General features: G+C 41.9%; 1 protein-coding gene across 3 annotated transcripts; it reads right to left on the bottom strand.

The window, feature by feature from the left end:
• Window positions 1-101: 101 nt before the first annotated feature.
• pkma (pyruvate kinase M1/2a) lies at window positions 102-17,555 on the bottom strand. Of its 3 annotated transcripts, none has more exons than XM_050058594.1 (11): window positions 17,430-17,555; window positions 10,242-10,426; window positions 9,772-9,863; window positions 6,910-7,041; window positions 6,603-6,789; window positions 6,214-6,484; window positions 5,949-6,099; window positions 5,620-5,772; window positions 3,380-3,546; window positions 1,529-1,710; window positions 102-1,417 (listed from the first exon to the last, which is right to left on the bottom strand). In XM_050058594.1, the coding sequence occupies exons 2-11, from the start codon at window positions 10,396-10,398 to the stop codon at window positions 1,311-1,313; spliced, it is 1,599 nt and encodes a 532-aa protein (XP_049914551.1). In that variant the 5' UTR covers window positions 10,399-10,426; window positions 17,430-17,555; the 3' UTR covers window positions 102-1,310. The 3 variants fall into 3 exon arrangements, with proteins under 3 accessions (XP_049914551.1, XP_049914398.1, XP_049914482.1); XM_050058441.1 differs by lacking the exon at window positions 17,430-17,555 and adding an exon at window positions 14,868-15,154; XM_050058525.1 differs by lacking the exons at window positions 3,380-3,546; window positions 17,430-17,555 and adding exons at window positions 2,773-2,939; window positions 14,868-15,154.
• Between the last annotated feature and the right edge of the window lie 1,255 nt (window positions 17,556-18,810).

Raw genomic sequence — 18,810 nt, 5'->3', positions numbered from 1 at the left:
TTTTACCTGAATCCTTCACATAATGTAAATCTACTGTAGCGCCACCCTTAATGTTTAAGCCATGATTATTCCTTGTCAAAAAAAACACTGGTAAGTCAGAGTTAAGGTAGGTGCTCATCTCTTTTATTGATGGAAATCCAGTCTTTTAGGACAGCTCAGTACACCAGCTAAACATTATAATACCCCTTTACATTGAGTTAGTTCTTACACTCTAGCGTTACAATCAAAAGCATGTTAGACACATGACAGCTACAGCAGGTCACCTACATAAAAGAAGGACAAGCAGAGGGGCTCTACCCCTCACCCACTGGGGATGAGAGGGACAGGGGGTCACCCTTTTATCAGGTCCCCTTTGAAAAAACCCCCGAAAGTGCTCATTGGTATCAGTCAACTTAATTTAACCATAGATGTTTAGTAAGTGCCAACTTGAAATGAACCAAATGCAAATAAATGTAAAGGCTTAAGGACACATCTAGTAACACAAACACAGTAACTAGCTCAAACACCTCCAAGGTGGACATCCAAAACATTTCTCTATAGTCAGACAAAATATAAGTAGTATTGGATGTCCCAAAACAGAACTTTACCATTCACAAAAGTCAAGTATAATAACGAATGTAACATTGCCTGGAGGAGGTTAGGAGTGCAACACTTACAGATACACTTAAAAACAGTGATAGCTGGATTTAAGAGAAGACACTTCATACAGACAGCACTACAGAAGGATCTGTTTGGGTGGAGTGGTGGCGCCAAGGCTGCACTGTAGGAGGAGCCCTTCCCATTTCATTTGCCACAAGTTTGTTCGTTACATCGGCAGAGGAGTGTGATCAGTAAAACCGGTAGAGTACTCAAGGTGCTCTGCTAAGATTGGCCCAGCCCACCTGCCAACTCCACCTAAACAAGAGCCAGTATGCGCATGCACACAGACCAAGATGCATTCACTCTCCCACTGGCTCACCTTTTAATAATACAAGTTCTGGAGTGAATAAATACAGCAGTTCCTGGTCAGGGTGTATTAATCTGAGGCCCTGCAGACTGGTTTCATTGAGAGAATAGATGTGTGAGGAATGGACAGACAATATGGAACTGCAGCTCCCACTCCCACCCAAAACAGCTCTTTGGCCGTGAAGGCTATACTCTCTTTATTTTGGAATTTGCATTACTGCCTAAATGATCTTTGTTCAGGATTTGAGTCTGTGAGCCTGGGTGTTGGATGAGTAGGGCTTGTGAGCTGGAGAGGAGTGTGGGGTGGAAAGCTATGAAAGATAGATGAAGGTGAAGGGAGAAAGCAGAGCAGCCCAGGTGGCTGTTCAGGCCACCAGAACCACACGCATGGTGTTGGTGTAACCGGAACCTGGACGCCAGCCGGTCAACACGATGACAACGTCTCCCTCTTTGAAGAAGCCTCGGGCCTTGCCTGGAAATTAAACAGAAAAAACATAAAACTAAGAACTGCTTCACCCCAACAGGCTGTACAATTGTTCTTGTGCACTTTTAAAAGTTGGACAAAAGACTCAAGATGACATACCCATATCCATGGCAAAGTTGACACGCATGTCGACATCCTCCGCCCACACATCGTGAGCAGGCTTGGTGTAGAGAACTGGGAAGATGCCGCGGTACAGGTGGGCTTGGCGAGCCGTCTGGGCGTTACGGGTCACAGCGAGGATGGGGGCACGGGGCCTGTATCTGGAGATCAGGTGGGCGGACCTGCACATACACATAGAAACATACAGCTAGGTATAAAAGGTTTAACTCCCCTCATTTGCATTTTGAGTACTTTCCTTTAAACTAGCACTGGGCGATACAGAGAAAATCAATAATCTACCATGTTATTTTTGCCCAAATACCTCAATATCCATAATGCAAAATTACTGCAAGGCTGACTATTGGTGTTTTCACATAATCAGAATTTTGATTAATAATCATCAGCAATGTGGAAAGCAGAATTTGGAGGAGATAAATGTTCTATAAAACTTTATACTGAACATATTTTAGGTCTGTATATAAGCCATTAGCCTTTGTACTGTACATGTAAGTTATCACCATGCAGGTGGAGTTTTGGATAAAGCAATCCACTGTGATTAAAAACCCTGCACACCACATACAATAGGTGTTTGCAGATATTCTGGCTGATTAAGAAAAATCTGTATGATTTAGACTTGAGCAGAGCTCCTGTATGCTGGGTTTTTGCTTAGCACAACAAACTCCATCTGTTGAGTTGTCCCGCCCTAATAGGTGCAACACAACAAACAGGAAAGTCAGGGAGGATGAGCAGAGCCTGGAAACACCCACACAGCCCTGTGAGGTCTAAGCAGCCAGAATAGTGACACTCCTAGTTTATGTTGGGTGTTGAAAAGGCTTAAAGTCACTGTCACTGGCCTAATCAAAATGTCCACATTCACACACTTCTTTCATGTGCATTACACCATTCAGGGCTCATTTCAACAATATTTTCTAATTTGATATGATTTAAAATCACATAGGAAACTATCAAGTAGCACTCAATTTGATCAAATCTGGTGATATTAAATGAAGTGTGTGAAGGATGGACATTGGGACTGGGCTAATCACAACCCCCATTCTCACTCTTGCAATCTGCTGCTATCTCCACCCACCCTATGTAACAGAGCATCTCAATCACAATCACAAGCACACAGAGGGGAGCTGTAAGAGCACATTAGGTGTAGGAGGGAGAATCGGCAGCTGTATTGGCGACACCTTACCTTCAGGACCAGGATCATTTCTCCTCTACCCTCTTCTCTTTCTTACCTCCCAGTCTTGGTGAGAACAATTATGGCACTAGCACAGCATTTGAAGGATGACTCGACAGCACCGACAGCTACGGCCTCGGAGGGGTCTCTGGTCAGTTCGGAGTGTCTCCTCAGCTCCTCAAACAGCTGTCTGTGGAAGATGGCGGCCTCGGCCTCTCGTGCTATCTGAGTCCAGAAGGACCATGAGGGAGGGGTGGGGTGGGAGGCGTTACTCTCAGTCACCCACGCTACTACTACTGCACGGCCAGTCATTCACACCACTGGGAGTGACGGGCAAACACTAAGAGAGACTCCTGGTTAAAGAGTTGCTAGTTTAATGATTGTTCCTTAAAACACTGAATCAGACTGAAAGAGGCCAAAATGACATCAGACAAACTTTTAGGTTAATGTGTAAATTTGGGCCTTTTTACTGCAGGGCTTTCAAATGCACTTACATTTGTGCACATGAGCAAAAATAAACCAGCAGACTACTTAAAGGTGTTTGCCAGGCTCTCCCAGTCACTCCTTCAATCAGTCCCTGTCTGGCCCTACTCTGCCTCTTTCAGACTCCTCAAGTACAGATATTATATTGTCCTGAACCCGCCAGGACCAGATAACCTGCCTACCTTCCAGAGCCAGTGAGCACAATCATCGCAGAGGCTAAGCTCTTAAAAGAGGCCTCAACAGCACCAATTGCAATAGCCTCAGCGGGGTCTTTGCAGTGTGGGGTGGAACGACGCAGGTCCTCAAACACCTGCCGGTGGAACATGGCTGCCTCGGCTTCACGTGCAATCTGATACAAGTGAGGGTAAGATGCACAAAGCAAGGGCATTCCCACACCAGGCACAAACACAGGTGTAAAAAGAGGAAAATGGGTTGAAAAAAGGAGACAGGACAGGAACATGGGAGACAGAAAGGGACAATGTTTGAGACACACAGAAAGAACATACATGTAAGTACAAAATAGAGGGGACAGAAGGACAGGGCAGGACAGGAGGGAAAGTGAATAGAAGAGTTTAGATGGGCAGTAAGTGGGGGATACAGGGAAACATCAGCGTTACAACACATCAATGAGGCAAAATAGCACCACAACCATTTACATGAGGTATTAGAAAAAAATAATGTAATACAACCTGAGCTAATCTAGTTAGTTAAGAGTTAAGGCAACTGTACTACTGAGATCACCCTTTAAAAAAGCACTAATTACCCTTAAAAAGATCAAAATGACAGAGCCAAGCTAATTAAAATAAAAATACAAAATAATAATAAAATACAATTCAACTGGAAGTTGAAAGGACAGGTGGGGGTTAAAATGTCATGCATTGCACACAAATGTGAAGAAATGGTTAAAAACGGTCAAAAGGAATGAGCAAGACAAGTATTAGAAAGGCTAATGAGACAAAGACAATGCACAATAACAAAAGTGGCTGAGAGGCGGATTTAGTCCTTTTGATGTTATAAGAACATAAGTCTTCTCAATAAAAGTTCAGTTTTAGGTCAGCGGAAGTTGTTGTTTAGTTTTGATTGTGAAAACCCAGAGCAATGTCAGCATACAGGCAGCTAGCTCGAAGGCAGGAGCTGCAGTATTGCTGAGTCACTCCTGCAGCTGCACAGCAGTGCGAAAACACAGAGTAGCCAGGATCAGTGGAGGTTAGCCAAGAAAAGCCTGAACAACGGAGGACAGGCGAGACGACATCCATGCAATTAGTAATAACTGGAATTCTGATGCAGGAATTCACTGGAACCTAATTAATAGCAGCACTGGGTCCCAGACTCCAAATTTTTATTTTATTTTATTTATTTGGGGTGACTGTCCCTGACTGAAAATACAAAACACATATGCAGCTATACATATACAGCAGATACATATCTTAATCCATTTTCTTAATCCATCCACCCAAATTAAAACTATAAAATACAGAAAAGCACAATTTTCCTCATTAAATGCACAATTATGTGCAGGAATTTTATTAATTTCTGAGTTTGGCATTATTCAAAGCTGCTTTTCTTGCTCCCTCTTCACCAGTATACAAGGATATCCCCCTATCTAGGGGGACTCATATCGGCAATGTAAATCCTTGTTAACACAAATTGGGTGGATCTGTTTGGGTTAATCACGGCAAATCAACAAACAGTAAAGAAGAGCAGCACAGTGTGTTTGTCAGATGAAGAGGTGCATGCGCCAGGTGACAGGCATTTACCTCAGTTTGGATGGCCTCGAACATCCCATGCCATTAAGTGACGTCATACTTTTTACTGTGTTTCCATGGTGTGGCAAACCACTGTCACAATTATCTAAACAGAGTGGAAATCATGCAGGTCCAACCATTTAAAACATCTGATCAGCTGTAGCTAATATCCAAAGGATGCACAAATAGGACGGTGCCATCTTTGCTCACCATTATCATACCATTATCTTTAACGGATCGAAATGGATCCAGTATTTAACGATGATTAATCATTCATTGATTATTCACTGGGACACCGAAAAGGCAAATATTCAAACTGGAAATAAGTGGATGGATGAATGAAAAAAAGAGGGGCACTTCCAGCTGGCCTAACAAACCTGCTGATACCGTCTTTAGCAGCTGTTAGGCCTAGTGGGAAGAATATGCTGCGATGTAGGGCGACTGAATAAAAAGTTATAGATTTGTTCAGGAGCAGACAAAAATTAGGAAATGAGAAAGAGTAGTGTCCCAGTCTTAGGGCATGCTTAATTAGGTTATTAATGACGAATCATGCAGGATCATCCTCAAGCACAATTAATCTGTCCAATCAATAATGCTTACTTTTGAAAACTACAACTCTTTATGCTTTGATTTTGCAGAACAATTTGAATGTTAATATTAAATATACATTAACTCACCATGTGCTGTGTGCGCACTGCCTCCAGAGGGTAATCTCCCTTGGCAGTCTCTCCGCTCAGCATGATGCAGTCGGCTCCATCCAACACGGCATTTGCTACGTCACTGCCCTCAGCACGGGTGGGCCTGGGCTTCTTGATCATGCTCTCCAACATCTGAGTGGTGTTCATGTGAGGTGTTAGAGGGTAACATACACAAATCTCATTGATCGTATTGACACAAATAAGCTGCCCAGTGCAGCCAGTTACCTGCCAGTCTTTGTTAAATAAACTTTCACTACTGACAGATGTATAGCTTTAGAAATACAGCATGTCCTTTGCTTTTATCTAACCTGAGTTGCACACGTGATGGGCTTGCCAGCTCTGTTACAGCGGCCGATCATCATCTTCTGGGCTAGAAAGACCTTTTCTGTGGGGATCTCGATACCCAGGTCACCACGGGCAACCATGATGCCATCGCTGGCCTCCATGATCTCGTCAAATCTGCACAGGACACAGAAAAAAGCAATAATCTAAATCGCAAAGTACTGCTGTAAATTAGCTATGAGTAACTAGACCGCACACACAAAAAGATGAAAACACTTTGTCCACACACACCTGCGTACACCCTCGTGGTTCTCGAGTTTGCTGATAATCTTAATATCTTTGCCTTTCTCTCCCAGCACTGCTCTGACAGCGTGTACGTCCGCTGCTTTGCGGATGAAGGAGGCAAAGACCATGTCGACTCCGTGCGCCACGCCAAACTGCAGGTCCTGGATGTCCTTTTCTGAGACAGCAGGCAGGTCTACAGCTGCACCGGGGAGGTTCACTCCCTTCTTGCTGCCCAGGGTGCCACCGTTCTCGATCTCACACATGAGGAAATCAGAACCTGAAAAGACAAGTAATATTTACGGGCTGAGGCCTAATGTTGGCTATTAATACATAGCAATGTTTTCTGAACATTCTAATGAATCACATCAGATTTTATATGTCACTTCGCCACTCACCAATCTCCTTGACCTGCAGGGACATGAGTCCATCGTCAATGTAGATCTTGCTACCGATTTCCACCACTTTGGTAATGTTCTTGTAGTCGAGCCAGAGGATCTCCTCCCCGCAGTTCTCCTGATAAGCATCGTCCAAGGTTATCTTGATCATGTTGCCCTTCTTCAGCTCCACCTCAGCTGTGCCACTCTGTCAAATCATTAACAAATGTAACTTTACTCTCTGTTTGGTTTGTGTACCTGCAAATGTACTTGGTTGTCAATAACAGCTAATGAAGTCATAAAGGCTACAAAGCACTGCTTCACTCACTCCCTGGATAAGACCAGTCCTGATCTCTGGGCCCTTGGTGTCCAGGGCAATGCCGATGGGCCTGTATTGGATACTGCCGGGCTCGAAGCTCTCACATGCCTCACGCACGTTCTTGATTGTCTGTGCATGGTACTGCAGAAAGGAAGAGAGGTATAAAACACTGAAATATCTCTGGAGAAAACAAGCAAGATACTGAACTGCACAGCTGTTGATTTTGATCACACCTGTAACCTCTAACCTATCTGTCTGGCCAATCTTCTGATGCTATCACACTAATGTCAAGATATCACAATTTAGCAGAGGCACTGGTATTTGAGAGGTCACTAGACATGAAAATCAGGCCAGGGCAAATGAAGGATATGGTGCGTCTGACAACTCACAGTCATAAACATGAGTCATACAGTCAAACACTACAAGGTCATACAGTTGTCACTGTGTCACTGAGGAATCTGGGAGTACCGGGAAGAATAACTTAAAGCCTTTCAGTTAAAGTGCCTTAGGAATTAAGTGTCATTAAATGGGACCTGGGAGATTTCACAGCATACAGTATCACTAAGTAGAATTATGCAGATATAGAATTTCGTATGTGTCCTTGAGGACTGCAGTGTCTTTTGCCTCGAGTGTGTACTGAGTTAGTCAGCTGAGGAAGTGCAGTGTTTCTCATCAGGAAATTCCTCCGTCAAGTTGGTGTTGAACAATAGACACAATAAAACCCAACAACCTAAAGTCCTATCACAATTAGAAACGTAAACAGGCTTGTGTAAAATCATTACTCATGTGACATGATATTGTTCACACCATCAACAGAATCTGGGTGGCCGACCTTGACGCTTAAAAATGTTTTGAGAAAAGATGGAAAATAACTTTGGAGAAATTCAGTCCTGTCACATTACTGCTAACATGGCCCATTATTGCAGGCTAGAGAACATGCAGCACAGTGTTTGTGGCTTTGAAGTTTGAAGACAGCTCTCTGCTGCACATGGCTTAAACTGCCCACCTGGGTAACCAGAGCTTTCAGTAATAACTTAAGTGGCAGGTAATCACATTGGCTGCCTTTCACACTGGCAACACATCCAGCTAACAGTTCACTCACTCCACTGTGACTAAAAGAAAACCTAGATGGTCTCACCAACTGCAAAAACACCAACCTAATCCAAAATTAGACCTAAAGCAAGTTGCCAGACCACTTAAAACTGCAATTAAGATAAAGTCTCACATAGTCTTTTGAGAAGTTAGCCTCAGACAGTTGAAACATGATGTCAAGCCAGAAATAAATATATGGAAGACACCTTGGCAGCCGTTAACATCCAGTGTGCTGCAGCATGTTAGTAAAGGACAGAGGCCAGGTACATAGTGTCATGATTTAAGACCAATTTTGCTTAGTGAATTTAGAGCATGTGACTATTAACTGTATATATGTGTGTAAAGGCCAGGGTCCATACATTTGTAATTCAATTTCTACACAACATACACTGAAACTCCAGCCAATGTTCAGCTAGTTCTCTTTTATTTGATATTATTAATACTGATTTTAAGAAATGTGGCTTTCTGGATTTACAACATAATCTCCTTTTCACTTCCTATTTTGGTTTAAAGTGGACTGACCTTGGTGTTGGTTTGTGTACACACAATTACAGAGTCTAGGCGTGCTGCCTGCTGAGGAGATAAAGGGCAGGGCAGGGCCAGGAAGCTACGGGTGACGAATTTATGGTATCCAAAGCCAATAAAGCTCTGATTTCTTTTGCTGTTTGCTGAATCTAGAGTAGCCTTTGACCTTGTTAAAACAATGAGACCCACACAAGCCATCGACACTTTTCACAAATGAGGACTTCATAGTTTCTCAAACAGAATGAATCATTTGTATAATTTTGGACAGTAAAATATTTGTAACTGAATCCATCTTTATTCATGTACACAAAAAAGTATCTGCTGGTGAGGTGAAGTTACATGTTTGGTTTCTTTTTACGTTTTGGTAGGCAAAAATATAATTGTGCATGTGCATCTCTCTTCTTTGTCTTACTTTGGGCTGGGTTGGGGCATAAAAGCAACTCACCTCACCACACTTTTTTAAGTCTGAGTGATCCATAAAGCCATTCACAGATTTTATTTGTCTTTTTCATTAGACATGTTAAGCAATCAAAGAGATATTTTAATGTATCTGGCTTTTAGATGAGAACTTGTACTGACTGTATGATTCATTAGCTTAGTGATGGATGGATGGATAGATAGTTACTGTCAGGAGGGAAGTTCTAATTGTGAAACCTGTTGGATTTTGACTTCTGCTTTTAAATGTTAACTGTAAAATTAACTCTGACTCATAACATAGTGTGCACAGATAATAAGTAGCTGAATGCTGCAATTAGCCTCATCTGTCCTCCAAAATATCTTATAAGTATTAACTTAACAGAGCATGTGTCCTTGTGTGACACAAAGAATTAATCAGGCTGTATCACTCTGAGTTGAACTTGGTTAGCCAGCCCAGACTCTAATCTTACGTAAGTTAGCAGCACTACTATTTTTTCCATTCATGCTGGCTGGCCTCGTCATTCTCAAAGTACCAAGCTGGCTGCTGTCACAATGAATAACGTGCTTGTTCGCTGTTGGCCCTGTTGAGATTGTCCTCTACTTTCACCATAGTTATTTTATGAAAAGAGTTACCAACACTGCTTGAAAAAGGTTACAAGAAAATGCAAGTCTGCCACTAAGATCAACAAACCAACCAACGCCATTCTGTGATAAAGCACAGAACCATGTGTGAAGGAAATTATCAGGAAAGTTTAAACGTGACTTTCAACAATGTAACTGGTTAGCTGTAACCTCCCAACTCATTTACACTGCAGACAGAATTGTGCAATGACCCACCTCGTGTGTGCCGTGGGAGAAGTTCAAACGAGCAATGTTCATTCCAGACTTGATCATCTCCTTCAGCATATCCACAGAACGGGAGGCTGGTCCTGCAGGCAGTTATTGAAAGGAATGATGAAGATGTTATAGTTAAACTTTTCTTTAAACTTACTTCTCGTGGTAATTAAGTGAATGCATGTCCAGATTGACTTAACACAGAGGAAAAACATTTTTTTTAGAAGAGGAAAGACTCAAGTTGATTTAATGATCAATGCATTTTTATCATGAAGTTTAGTGTGAGTGAACACAGGTTCAATATGTTAATATCCAATAAACCTGTCGTGTTTCCAGTGACAATAATTGTAATAAACAGTTGCAATCTTGGAACTGAAAATAACACTTGTGACTATTTAGCTATCATGGTGCAGTCCTACCAGGTATCTATCTGGTAACAACTATATATTTCAGCAACTAAAATGATGACCAACCAATGGTGCAGATGATGCCAGTGTTGCGTGCGGTGGTGGGCTCGGAGTCGATGTCCAGCAGGCACATGTGTTCCAGGAAGGTGTCAGCCATGGCAGCATTGAGCTGCTGTGTCTGGATGAAGGCAGAGCCCATGTCGAGAGTCTTTACCTGAGGCATGGCGATCACTGGTGCAACTGGAGAAGTCCTGCAGAAATGAAAAGTGGAAAAAGAGTTAATATAGTGGACACAGTAATGGCAAGAGACAGCTTTCTCCAGCTGACCATTGTTGGTCCAGGATTCCTGAAATGCTTTAAAAACTTACAAGCCACTTTTCAAGTTTAGAAGCTGAATCTGATTTTTTAACAATTAGAGATTATACTGTATACGTGGCCTGCCCAACATTATTTTTTTAAATCGTCGTCGCGATGTCAACTTGCGAGATTAACACACATTTTGTACTTTGAATATAGCAACAACTTAATGAATTACATTCTGTCTGTAGGCTCTATTGGGTCTGATATACACCATGCTGTTAACTCTCTGGCCAATCAGACAAAGCCCTTGCTGTTAGGCATCGTCTAATTGATCAGAATCTGCATGCATGCGAGTAAAGTGTAAGGGACTACTGCTGCCATACTACTCTACATCACTGATGGAGGATAGTGTGACAAGATGAGGCCAGCATTCATATTCTGTATACTGTATTTAGTACCTGTTGAGTGTCCTTAAAAACATACTGTACCTAATCCTGCTGTGTAGCTAACCTTGAGATAGTGAAGTCAAAGCAAAGGAGAATCTCCCAGTGGGAATCAATTAAGCATGTTGATTGCTGACGTTAGAGTGTTGTCCTTCAGGGACTAATAACTGGTGTTATTCACCTCCAGCACATCTATTTTCGACTGACATCGGCCACCAAGACTGAGGACAATAAAGAAAAGGCTTATGAAATGTCACCACTGCAGCTCTTAAGTAGTATTGTAAGGGTCTTTGCACAATACTGTATTTTCTTGAGTTACTATTTGCCGTTCAGGTTGCACAACCAACAGTTTATACAACGTCTGCTCATGACAACTGCGAGAAAAAAACAAAACACTTCCACCTTTTCAGTTGGATTCCAGTTGTTTACAAGTTGATAACAGATACATGAATGTTTATCTGAAATGCTGAGGAACATTACTGCAAGGCCATACTCCAAACAGAGCAGAGCACTATAGCTCAATGAGCTGCTACACCATATTGTACATTTTGTTCCCACCCACTTCTCCCTGAGTCACCCATGGCAACGACACCATCACGATGAGCAGCCACAGGGCTGGGATTGCCAAGATTTAATCCCTCCTTTCTAACCAGAAAAGAAAAATCATACTCTACTCTGTATGTGGCAGCAGAGATGACATATTACATCAAATCCTGTGCACTTAAAATGACTCAATACTGTAATTTATACACAGGGTGCAGGATGTGTGCCTTGCCTAAGACACTTCCCTTTTCTCCTCGAGTCTGACAGAATTATACACACTTTAAAAGCAAGGCATGTTTGAACAAACAACTGACGAGTTATGTGTATCTGAGCAGGGCGTAATACGACTACTCTATGGTGATGAGGAATGTTGCCTCTACTATGGCTCTTGTTATTGTAGTTACATAACCGCAGCCTAGCTGACTTAGGCTGAAATGGTTGATTGAGCAGTCAATCCAGCAATATGATGACAAATCATCATCAAACTTGGAGATTTAAGCACTGAGGCCTCAGGAGGCGGTCAGAAATTGGCCTAGTTATATAATTCTATAAGAAATAGGGGTCTAAAACTAACATCACCTAAGCTGTTTAACTACTTGAGGTGAATACCTTGCTTGACAAAATGTTGCGTCAATAAATACTTACAATATGAGCATTCTGTATGTAATGCTGAATATGATCATTAATTTACACTTCTATGGCACTTTTCCAAACAAGTATAGAACGTTTTTAGAATAAAAAACAACTTATCAGACCTACACAAATCAACAATATGGTGCTAGACAAAGTAATGAACATATAACATTCTTAAAATTAAGGAAACATATAAGGGATGTAAAAGTAGTCAGTAGAAGATACCAATAGCCCTATGTACATTTTCTCTTTTACTCTTTTACTTGGAAACCATAATGACTCCCTGCTAGGCGCCAACTCAGGCGACAGGCCAAAGCACCCAGTGGACAGATCCAGTTCCCGCTGTTTAAATGATACATCAAAGCGCATTTCAACAAAGAGCACTCTCACTGGCTGCTTCTTTGGCCGAGCAACAGCATAGAAATCATCTCCCTCATCCTTTTCTAAGCTCCTCTTCACAGACTCAAGACCTGACCTGAATTACTGACCCTGAGCTGGAAGTCTTTGTGGCAACGTGTGACAATGTGCACATCTAGACCCAGCTTGGTGTCAACTGTTGCATGTGTTGGACGATGAATATCAGTTTCAACAGAAATAAAGAACAATTAGCCAAAAGACTGTTTCATGTCAGCCACTGAAGGCATCAAGGATGGTTCTGCGTTAATATTACAAAGTGACTATTAAGTCCCATCTATAACAGAACAGGCTGCACATGCTGATGCTGTACTCATAAGGAGAGCTGGAAAACAAGAGGATGGCAAATTACTGATGGCTGCCTGCTAGTGTGGGTGGTAACACTGCAACAAATGACACGTTCATGGTGGACTCTGAGTCTCTCAGAGGAATATCTGATGCATTCAACGGTAACAAACGTGGTCTGACCTCCTCTTACTCATTACATCCAAATTTCAAAAGCATCATGGTGGTGGGGGATTCCAGGCGGAGTCACTATACCAACATGCTCTCTCAACAGGAGCTGCTGGCTGATGATGTAACAGGCAGTGGGGCAGACCGGTGCTGTACGTGAGCACAGTCACATCCCACTACTGCAACACACAGAACCATGAAAAGACTGGGGGCAGACATCTGAGTGGACTGAACCATCTGGAAAGACTGCAGAGGGGGGAAAGTGTCTGAACACTGGCAGTTACTATAGAGTGCAGGTTTTTTTATGATTTCCTGTTTATTCATATATTATTTATGAGGGGATTTTTTGGGAAGAAACTGAATTGAATTCAAAAAGTATACTACCTTGGCAGTATGACTGGTACAATACAAGGAGTGAAACCTAGAGCTATCACACCGTTAAAGGAGGGGAAAAACCTGACCTGATCTTTCCTGGTAATAGCTACTAAAATGTGAGAATATGCTGCTACCCTGGCCTGCTGCATATTTTAACCATACAACTATTTAAGGCTATAATAATTCCATGAAAGGCATTTAACTAATCAATTTCCTTTTAAGAGTAACAAGAGACACTATGTAGACATGCTAATGGCAGCCATTTGTTAAATATCTTTCTAATCTGGTCAGCTATTGGAGCATTACCAATATAGATACCATAACTTCCCAGTTTAATGTAATACAAAAGACAATGCAACACTAACAGTTACAATTGCAAAACTAAAAAGGGATGTCTTAGAGGGAAAGTGTGATACAAAGTTTCAGGCAGCTTCCCTTACAAGCTGTTTGCTACTTTACAACATATGTGGATTACAAATTAAAAACATGCCCAAAAAGTAGTTAGACTACGTCCAATCCTGGTAATAGTTATAAATCAAACGCTTGCTCCTAATACAAATAGTTTGAATTGCAACAGATCAGTGACAACTGTGTGAAAATATATTTTTATAGCAACAGAGTATGCTACTGCATAATGTCTGATTCTGACCCCAACCACTGTTTTCCCATTTCTATTTCTATCATGTTTTAACCCCATTTTCAGCAAGGCTTATTAAGGGATTACAAGTATCATGTTCTTTTGTGTTTAGCCTGTTTCCCCACAGCTCAGCATTTTCAGGATTTGAAATGTGAATCCACCACATCTTTGCTCAATGTCTTTGAATTGTACTTTCATGGGCTCAAACTTCACTTGTGAACAAGTCATAGCCTGGAAATTTAATAAAAGGTCACCCTCAGGCAACTCAACCTCAAATAATATCTGTAACCTCAGGTGAGGTGTTATTATTGGAGTAACCAGAGGCAGTGTGACATATGCTCCTGATGTAACTTTTGAAAATCAGGTAGCAACTACCCTTCACCAAGTGCAGTAATGTCTTGGTCTGTCTGGTCCAGCTTGCCAGCTCCTGGTTGTTGAGGAAAAACAGACTTACATAATTAAAAGAATGGCTGGCTGACTGACAGACATGGATAGCGTGCCTGACCCCAGAACAGTCAGTGAGCAGCCCCCACAAGCCAACAGCAGTCATAGTAACCCTGACACAGATGTAGGGCTAACTTTAGAGCTGGCTGCTAATAATCCCATCCAATCCCCTCCCAACACTTGAAACACCGTCACTCGTTGTAACATGCTCTCAGTCACTATCTTTCCCTGTCTTATAAACAATATCCTCATCACTTATCTCTGAAGCATGCCAGTGTAGTCACTAAAGTCATCGTAGCATTGCTGTCAGGGTGACATGACATTTACAATCACCTACTATGGATGTGACGTAACACTGGGCTAATCCAAGTTGGCTCACACAGAGAGTAGACGGTTTCTATCTGTCACACTCACTCAACCAATGCACAATTTCCAGGTTCCACTACATACCGCCTGAAGATCTTCCAGCTCCTCCTGGGGACCAACAGGCACGACACAACCAGTGACCTGCACAACAAGCCCAGTGTGTTGGAGCTTCCAGTGCCAAAGGGCGCACCACTCCCTGCAACAGCAGTCCGTGCAGAACTGACCGCTGCAGCGCGCGTGCAGACATACCACACTTTCAGGTGCTCAAGAGTAAATCCCTTCAATGAGGATAAAGGATATGGAAAGCGCCTGCTGTGACCGGGCAATCGCCATGACCGGATACAGTGAACGTACATGAGACTTTCACCACAACACACACGAGCTGTGTCACACCAATGTTGCCACGGACCTAAGTCATACAACACCCCAGGCCTAAAAATGGATTCATGGCTAATAATAGTGCACAGTATGCAGAGTATGTTTGTAGTAATCTAATACTTGGAATGTACGATTGTATTTACACTATGTAGGCTGGTAAACAAGGCTTGCAATCTCTGATACAAATCTCAGATAGGGTACTTTATAGCTTTAACTTCATGAAGAGCACAGAATGCTGTGCATATTCAATATATTTCAAATACACATGTTAAATCATCTGGCAACATTTTTAACCCAGGCACCTGGCATCAAGTTGAGTGCAAGGAGTTTGTCAGTGCAGTCAAGTGGTCCTGCAGTGGCAAAGCGATACTCATAATTGGCAGTCTTCCACACCATGTAGCATGCGTCAGCTAACATGTAGTCATGGTCGCGTGGGGTGGGGTGGGGTGGGGTGGGTGTGGGGGACTGCATGAGAGCATTGCCAGCTGCAAAAGGCCTGCACTGACCATCAGTTCAGGTGCAACTGAACTACCTTACCACAACAGCAGGTCAAGGACACTTCACTCCATCACAGAGAATGACAGTTTTGCCATTGATTCACTGCAGTCACATTTACTGCAAGCCAAAGTGCTCCCTGAAGTAGAAAAATATCAATAGCCGCAGCTACAGTATACCTACATGTTGCTTATTCACAGGCAGTTCCACAGTCTTGACTTTTCGATCAAGTTTATAGACTCATGAGAGCTAAGGAGTTCGCTAAATAGCAGGGATTTTACTGAAATATATTCATGACAACTGAGATGTACGGTTGCAGGCATCTTTAAAAAAGTCAACAACCTAGATTTAAATGATGAGCAAACACTGAGAACTTCCCTGTGTTGAGCTTATCACTGCAACAGGATTCCAACTCACTTGACATTTATAACCTGACTGGTTCCCTGGGGTAAAGACTCCATTTTGTCAACCAGAAAAGGACATAGTGATTACAATGTCTCTATAACTTTGTGTATGGCATAGAAATGACACAGCATTAGCAGGCTATACTGCAGGCCACTTTGCATATCCTACATTTGCCAAAGCAGATGTATTTCTCAAAGCATAATAGATTACACTTTAAAATGAACCTTAAGACAAAGCCCTGCCTTGGTCAAATCAAATTATTTCTGCTGTTTTAAGAACAGACTGAAACGTAGGCCTCAGTCATCACATACCAAGGACAACACAGTTCAGGCTGCCAGATAGAGAGCCTAAAGCCATGACTACCTACAACCTGCACAATGAGGGTTGAACCTGCCATCTTCTCCATGTTTCCAGTGTCAATAGGGCCTGTTATGTGAGACACCACTGCAGCAGGCTACTGCAGTGAAGCTGCAAAGGCAATGTACTTAATTCAAACATTTATCACCGTCCGGACGGTTATTTCTTACAACACTGAGAACGACATTTAGTTTCTGTGGAAATATGACAGGGTAGCCTGTGTTTACAAAGGATGAACGAGATTAATTTACCTACTAAGTAGTCGCCATTTTAAGAAACACGACGATAACACACGACTTATAATAATTATAATGGGGTTTAGCTCGGTTGCATTTGCGTCACTAGTTAAAACGTAGCAGTATTTTTTAATATAATGCTTGAAAGCGCTGCAGACGATGCGCTAAAGGTCACGTTCTCATCCTGCGTCACATTTTCCTGGTCTCGAGGCATCACAGAGAGTGACCAATGAGAGGCCGAGAAGACGGAGCCGCCACACCCACTACAGAGGGCACCAGGAAGCGATTCTTCAATGTTCAACACTTAAGCCATCATGTTTATCATTTTTGATTCAACAATAGTGTTTATCGATAAAACAAGACTGCAACGTGTTAGTTTGTTAGTTACAGGAAGACATACTCAGTACAGGAAGATATTTCTTTAGTTTATCAATCATTTAACTGCATTTTAAAATCAAAACGTTGTTCAACAAATACCAAACCTGTTTAGCTGGGGCTAAAATATTTTTCCGCTACACACACACGTCCAGGTGTATGAACATTTTTAAACATTACTTGAGTTTAAAAAAAAGGAAGCAGCTAGATGGTAAAGAAAGGAAACAAGCCACCAGTGACTGACTCCCGGGACTTACCAGCTCGCAGGATGTAGCTACAGATAACGTTATAATAAAACACAAACAGGCAGTTATGTGACAGCGCCTGTGTCCTACAAGTTATCAGTCACTTCACGGGATCGATAAGTTACCAAGTTGCAGCCCACGCTGAGGATACCCACCTTCTTATCTCGCTGGTGAACTGCTTGGACCGATGTAACTGCCGTCACACTGAGCCCAGCTCAAGGTGATCTACTAGTCCCTCGCTATGCGGATCTACTTTCTAGTGATGCTGAGACATATCAATGCGAGAGAGTAAAGATAAATGGAAAAATAATTCATCGTCTTTACATGTTTATACCGACCACACTCACCACAGTCCACTCAAACGCGTGGTTTATTTTAGCATTACTCTTGCGGAAAGTCAGGAAATGGTAAAAAGTAAAAACGAAGCGGATGGATACGCAGATACCCAGTGGTGGTGCTTGGTAAAGTTAGGTAGCCAATCAGGGCGCGTGAATGCATCAGTAGAGCATGGAGTCTGACATGTGACTGTGGATGGTGTGCTGTAATTTCCTGAAGAACGCAGTGGTTTGAGAACAGTGCGTATTCAGTTTAATGACCCTTTAAGACATTTAAATCAGTCATTTGTCATATTGTTGGTATGTTATGGGTGCATTATCCTACAGATATGCAACATCATCATCAAACGTGATACAATATACGATTACTGTCTTGTAAGCTACCAGAATAGTGTTCATTCCCTTATATCTAATTTTTAAACAGTGGTGCTGTAATTATAGGTCTATTGTTGTACTGCCCCAGATATATCAGCATTAACAGGCGGTCAATGGGTGCATGAGTGATGACTCAGAGACCCTTGAGATGTGCCAGTACCTCGCTACTGTGCTTGAGGCAATACCTCCATCTAGTGATGGAAAATGATATAACAGTTTGGGGTGCTTTTTCAATGACAAGAATTTAGATACAGTTAGATTTAGGGTATTTCATATTGAGTATTAGAGTATTTTAGTGTTTATATATAAATATAGGATGTAGTTCACATTATTTACACCTTTTTTTTTTTACTTTAACCCTTTGAGACCTGAGCCAACTGGCTTGATTTCTTTTAAAAACATGGGAAGAAGGCAATGAGCATTGAACGAAGAAATGACCCAAAAATGAGCAAGAAATTAGTAATTAGAGAAAATTAAAAAAAAAAAAAAAAAAAGAAAGAAAGAAAATTAGTGAAAAAAAGAGAGTTAAAACAAACAAGGACATGACCTGGAAAGAGCGCTTAAATTTCTAATAATTCTGTAACATAATTTTAAAATGTAATAATACAATTTTTTTCTATCTTTAAAAATTATTTTCTAAATCTGTTACTGTTTTTGCAGTTTGTGGGACATTTCTCGCTAAGTTGCTCATTGCCTTGTTTCCAATGTTTTTAGAGAGAAAACGCACCAATGTGCTCAGGGTTCAGAGGTTTAAATACCTGTGAAAGGTGTCTGAAACCAGCACAAGAAAAGTGATGTCACTCCAGGTTTCAAAGGGTTAATTACA

This window comes from Epinephelus moara, chromosome 1, assembly GCF_006386435.1.
Source record: "Epinephelus moara isolate mb chromosome 1, YSFRI_EMoa_1.0, whole genome shotgun sequence".
NCBI lineage: Eukaryota > Metazoa > Chordata > Actinopteri > Perciformes > Serranidae > Epinephelus > Epinephelus moara.
The sequence above is the reverse complement of the archived record's forward strand: the minus strand, read 5'-3'. Positions and strand labels throughout refer to the sequence as shown.

What these genes read in the sequence shown, in the direction of transcription:
- pkma (XM_050058441.1), bottom strand. Translation starts at nt 15,139, where the DNA reads ATGTACGTTCACTGTATCCGGTCATGGCGATTGCCCGGTCACAGCAGG. An exon ending in CAGTGCGCACACAGCACATG is followed by an intron (nt 3,547 to 5,619) that starts GTGAGTTAATGT and finishes CACTTGTATCAG; the next exon opens with ATTGCACGTGAAGCCGAGGC. An exon ending in CAACTTTGCCATGGATATGG is followed by an intron (nt 1,418 to 1,528) that starts GTATGTCATCTT and finishes TTTAATTTCCAG; the next exon opens with GCAAGGCCCGAGGCTTCTTC.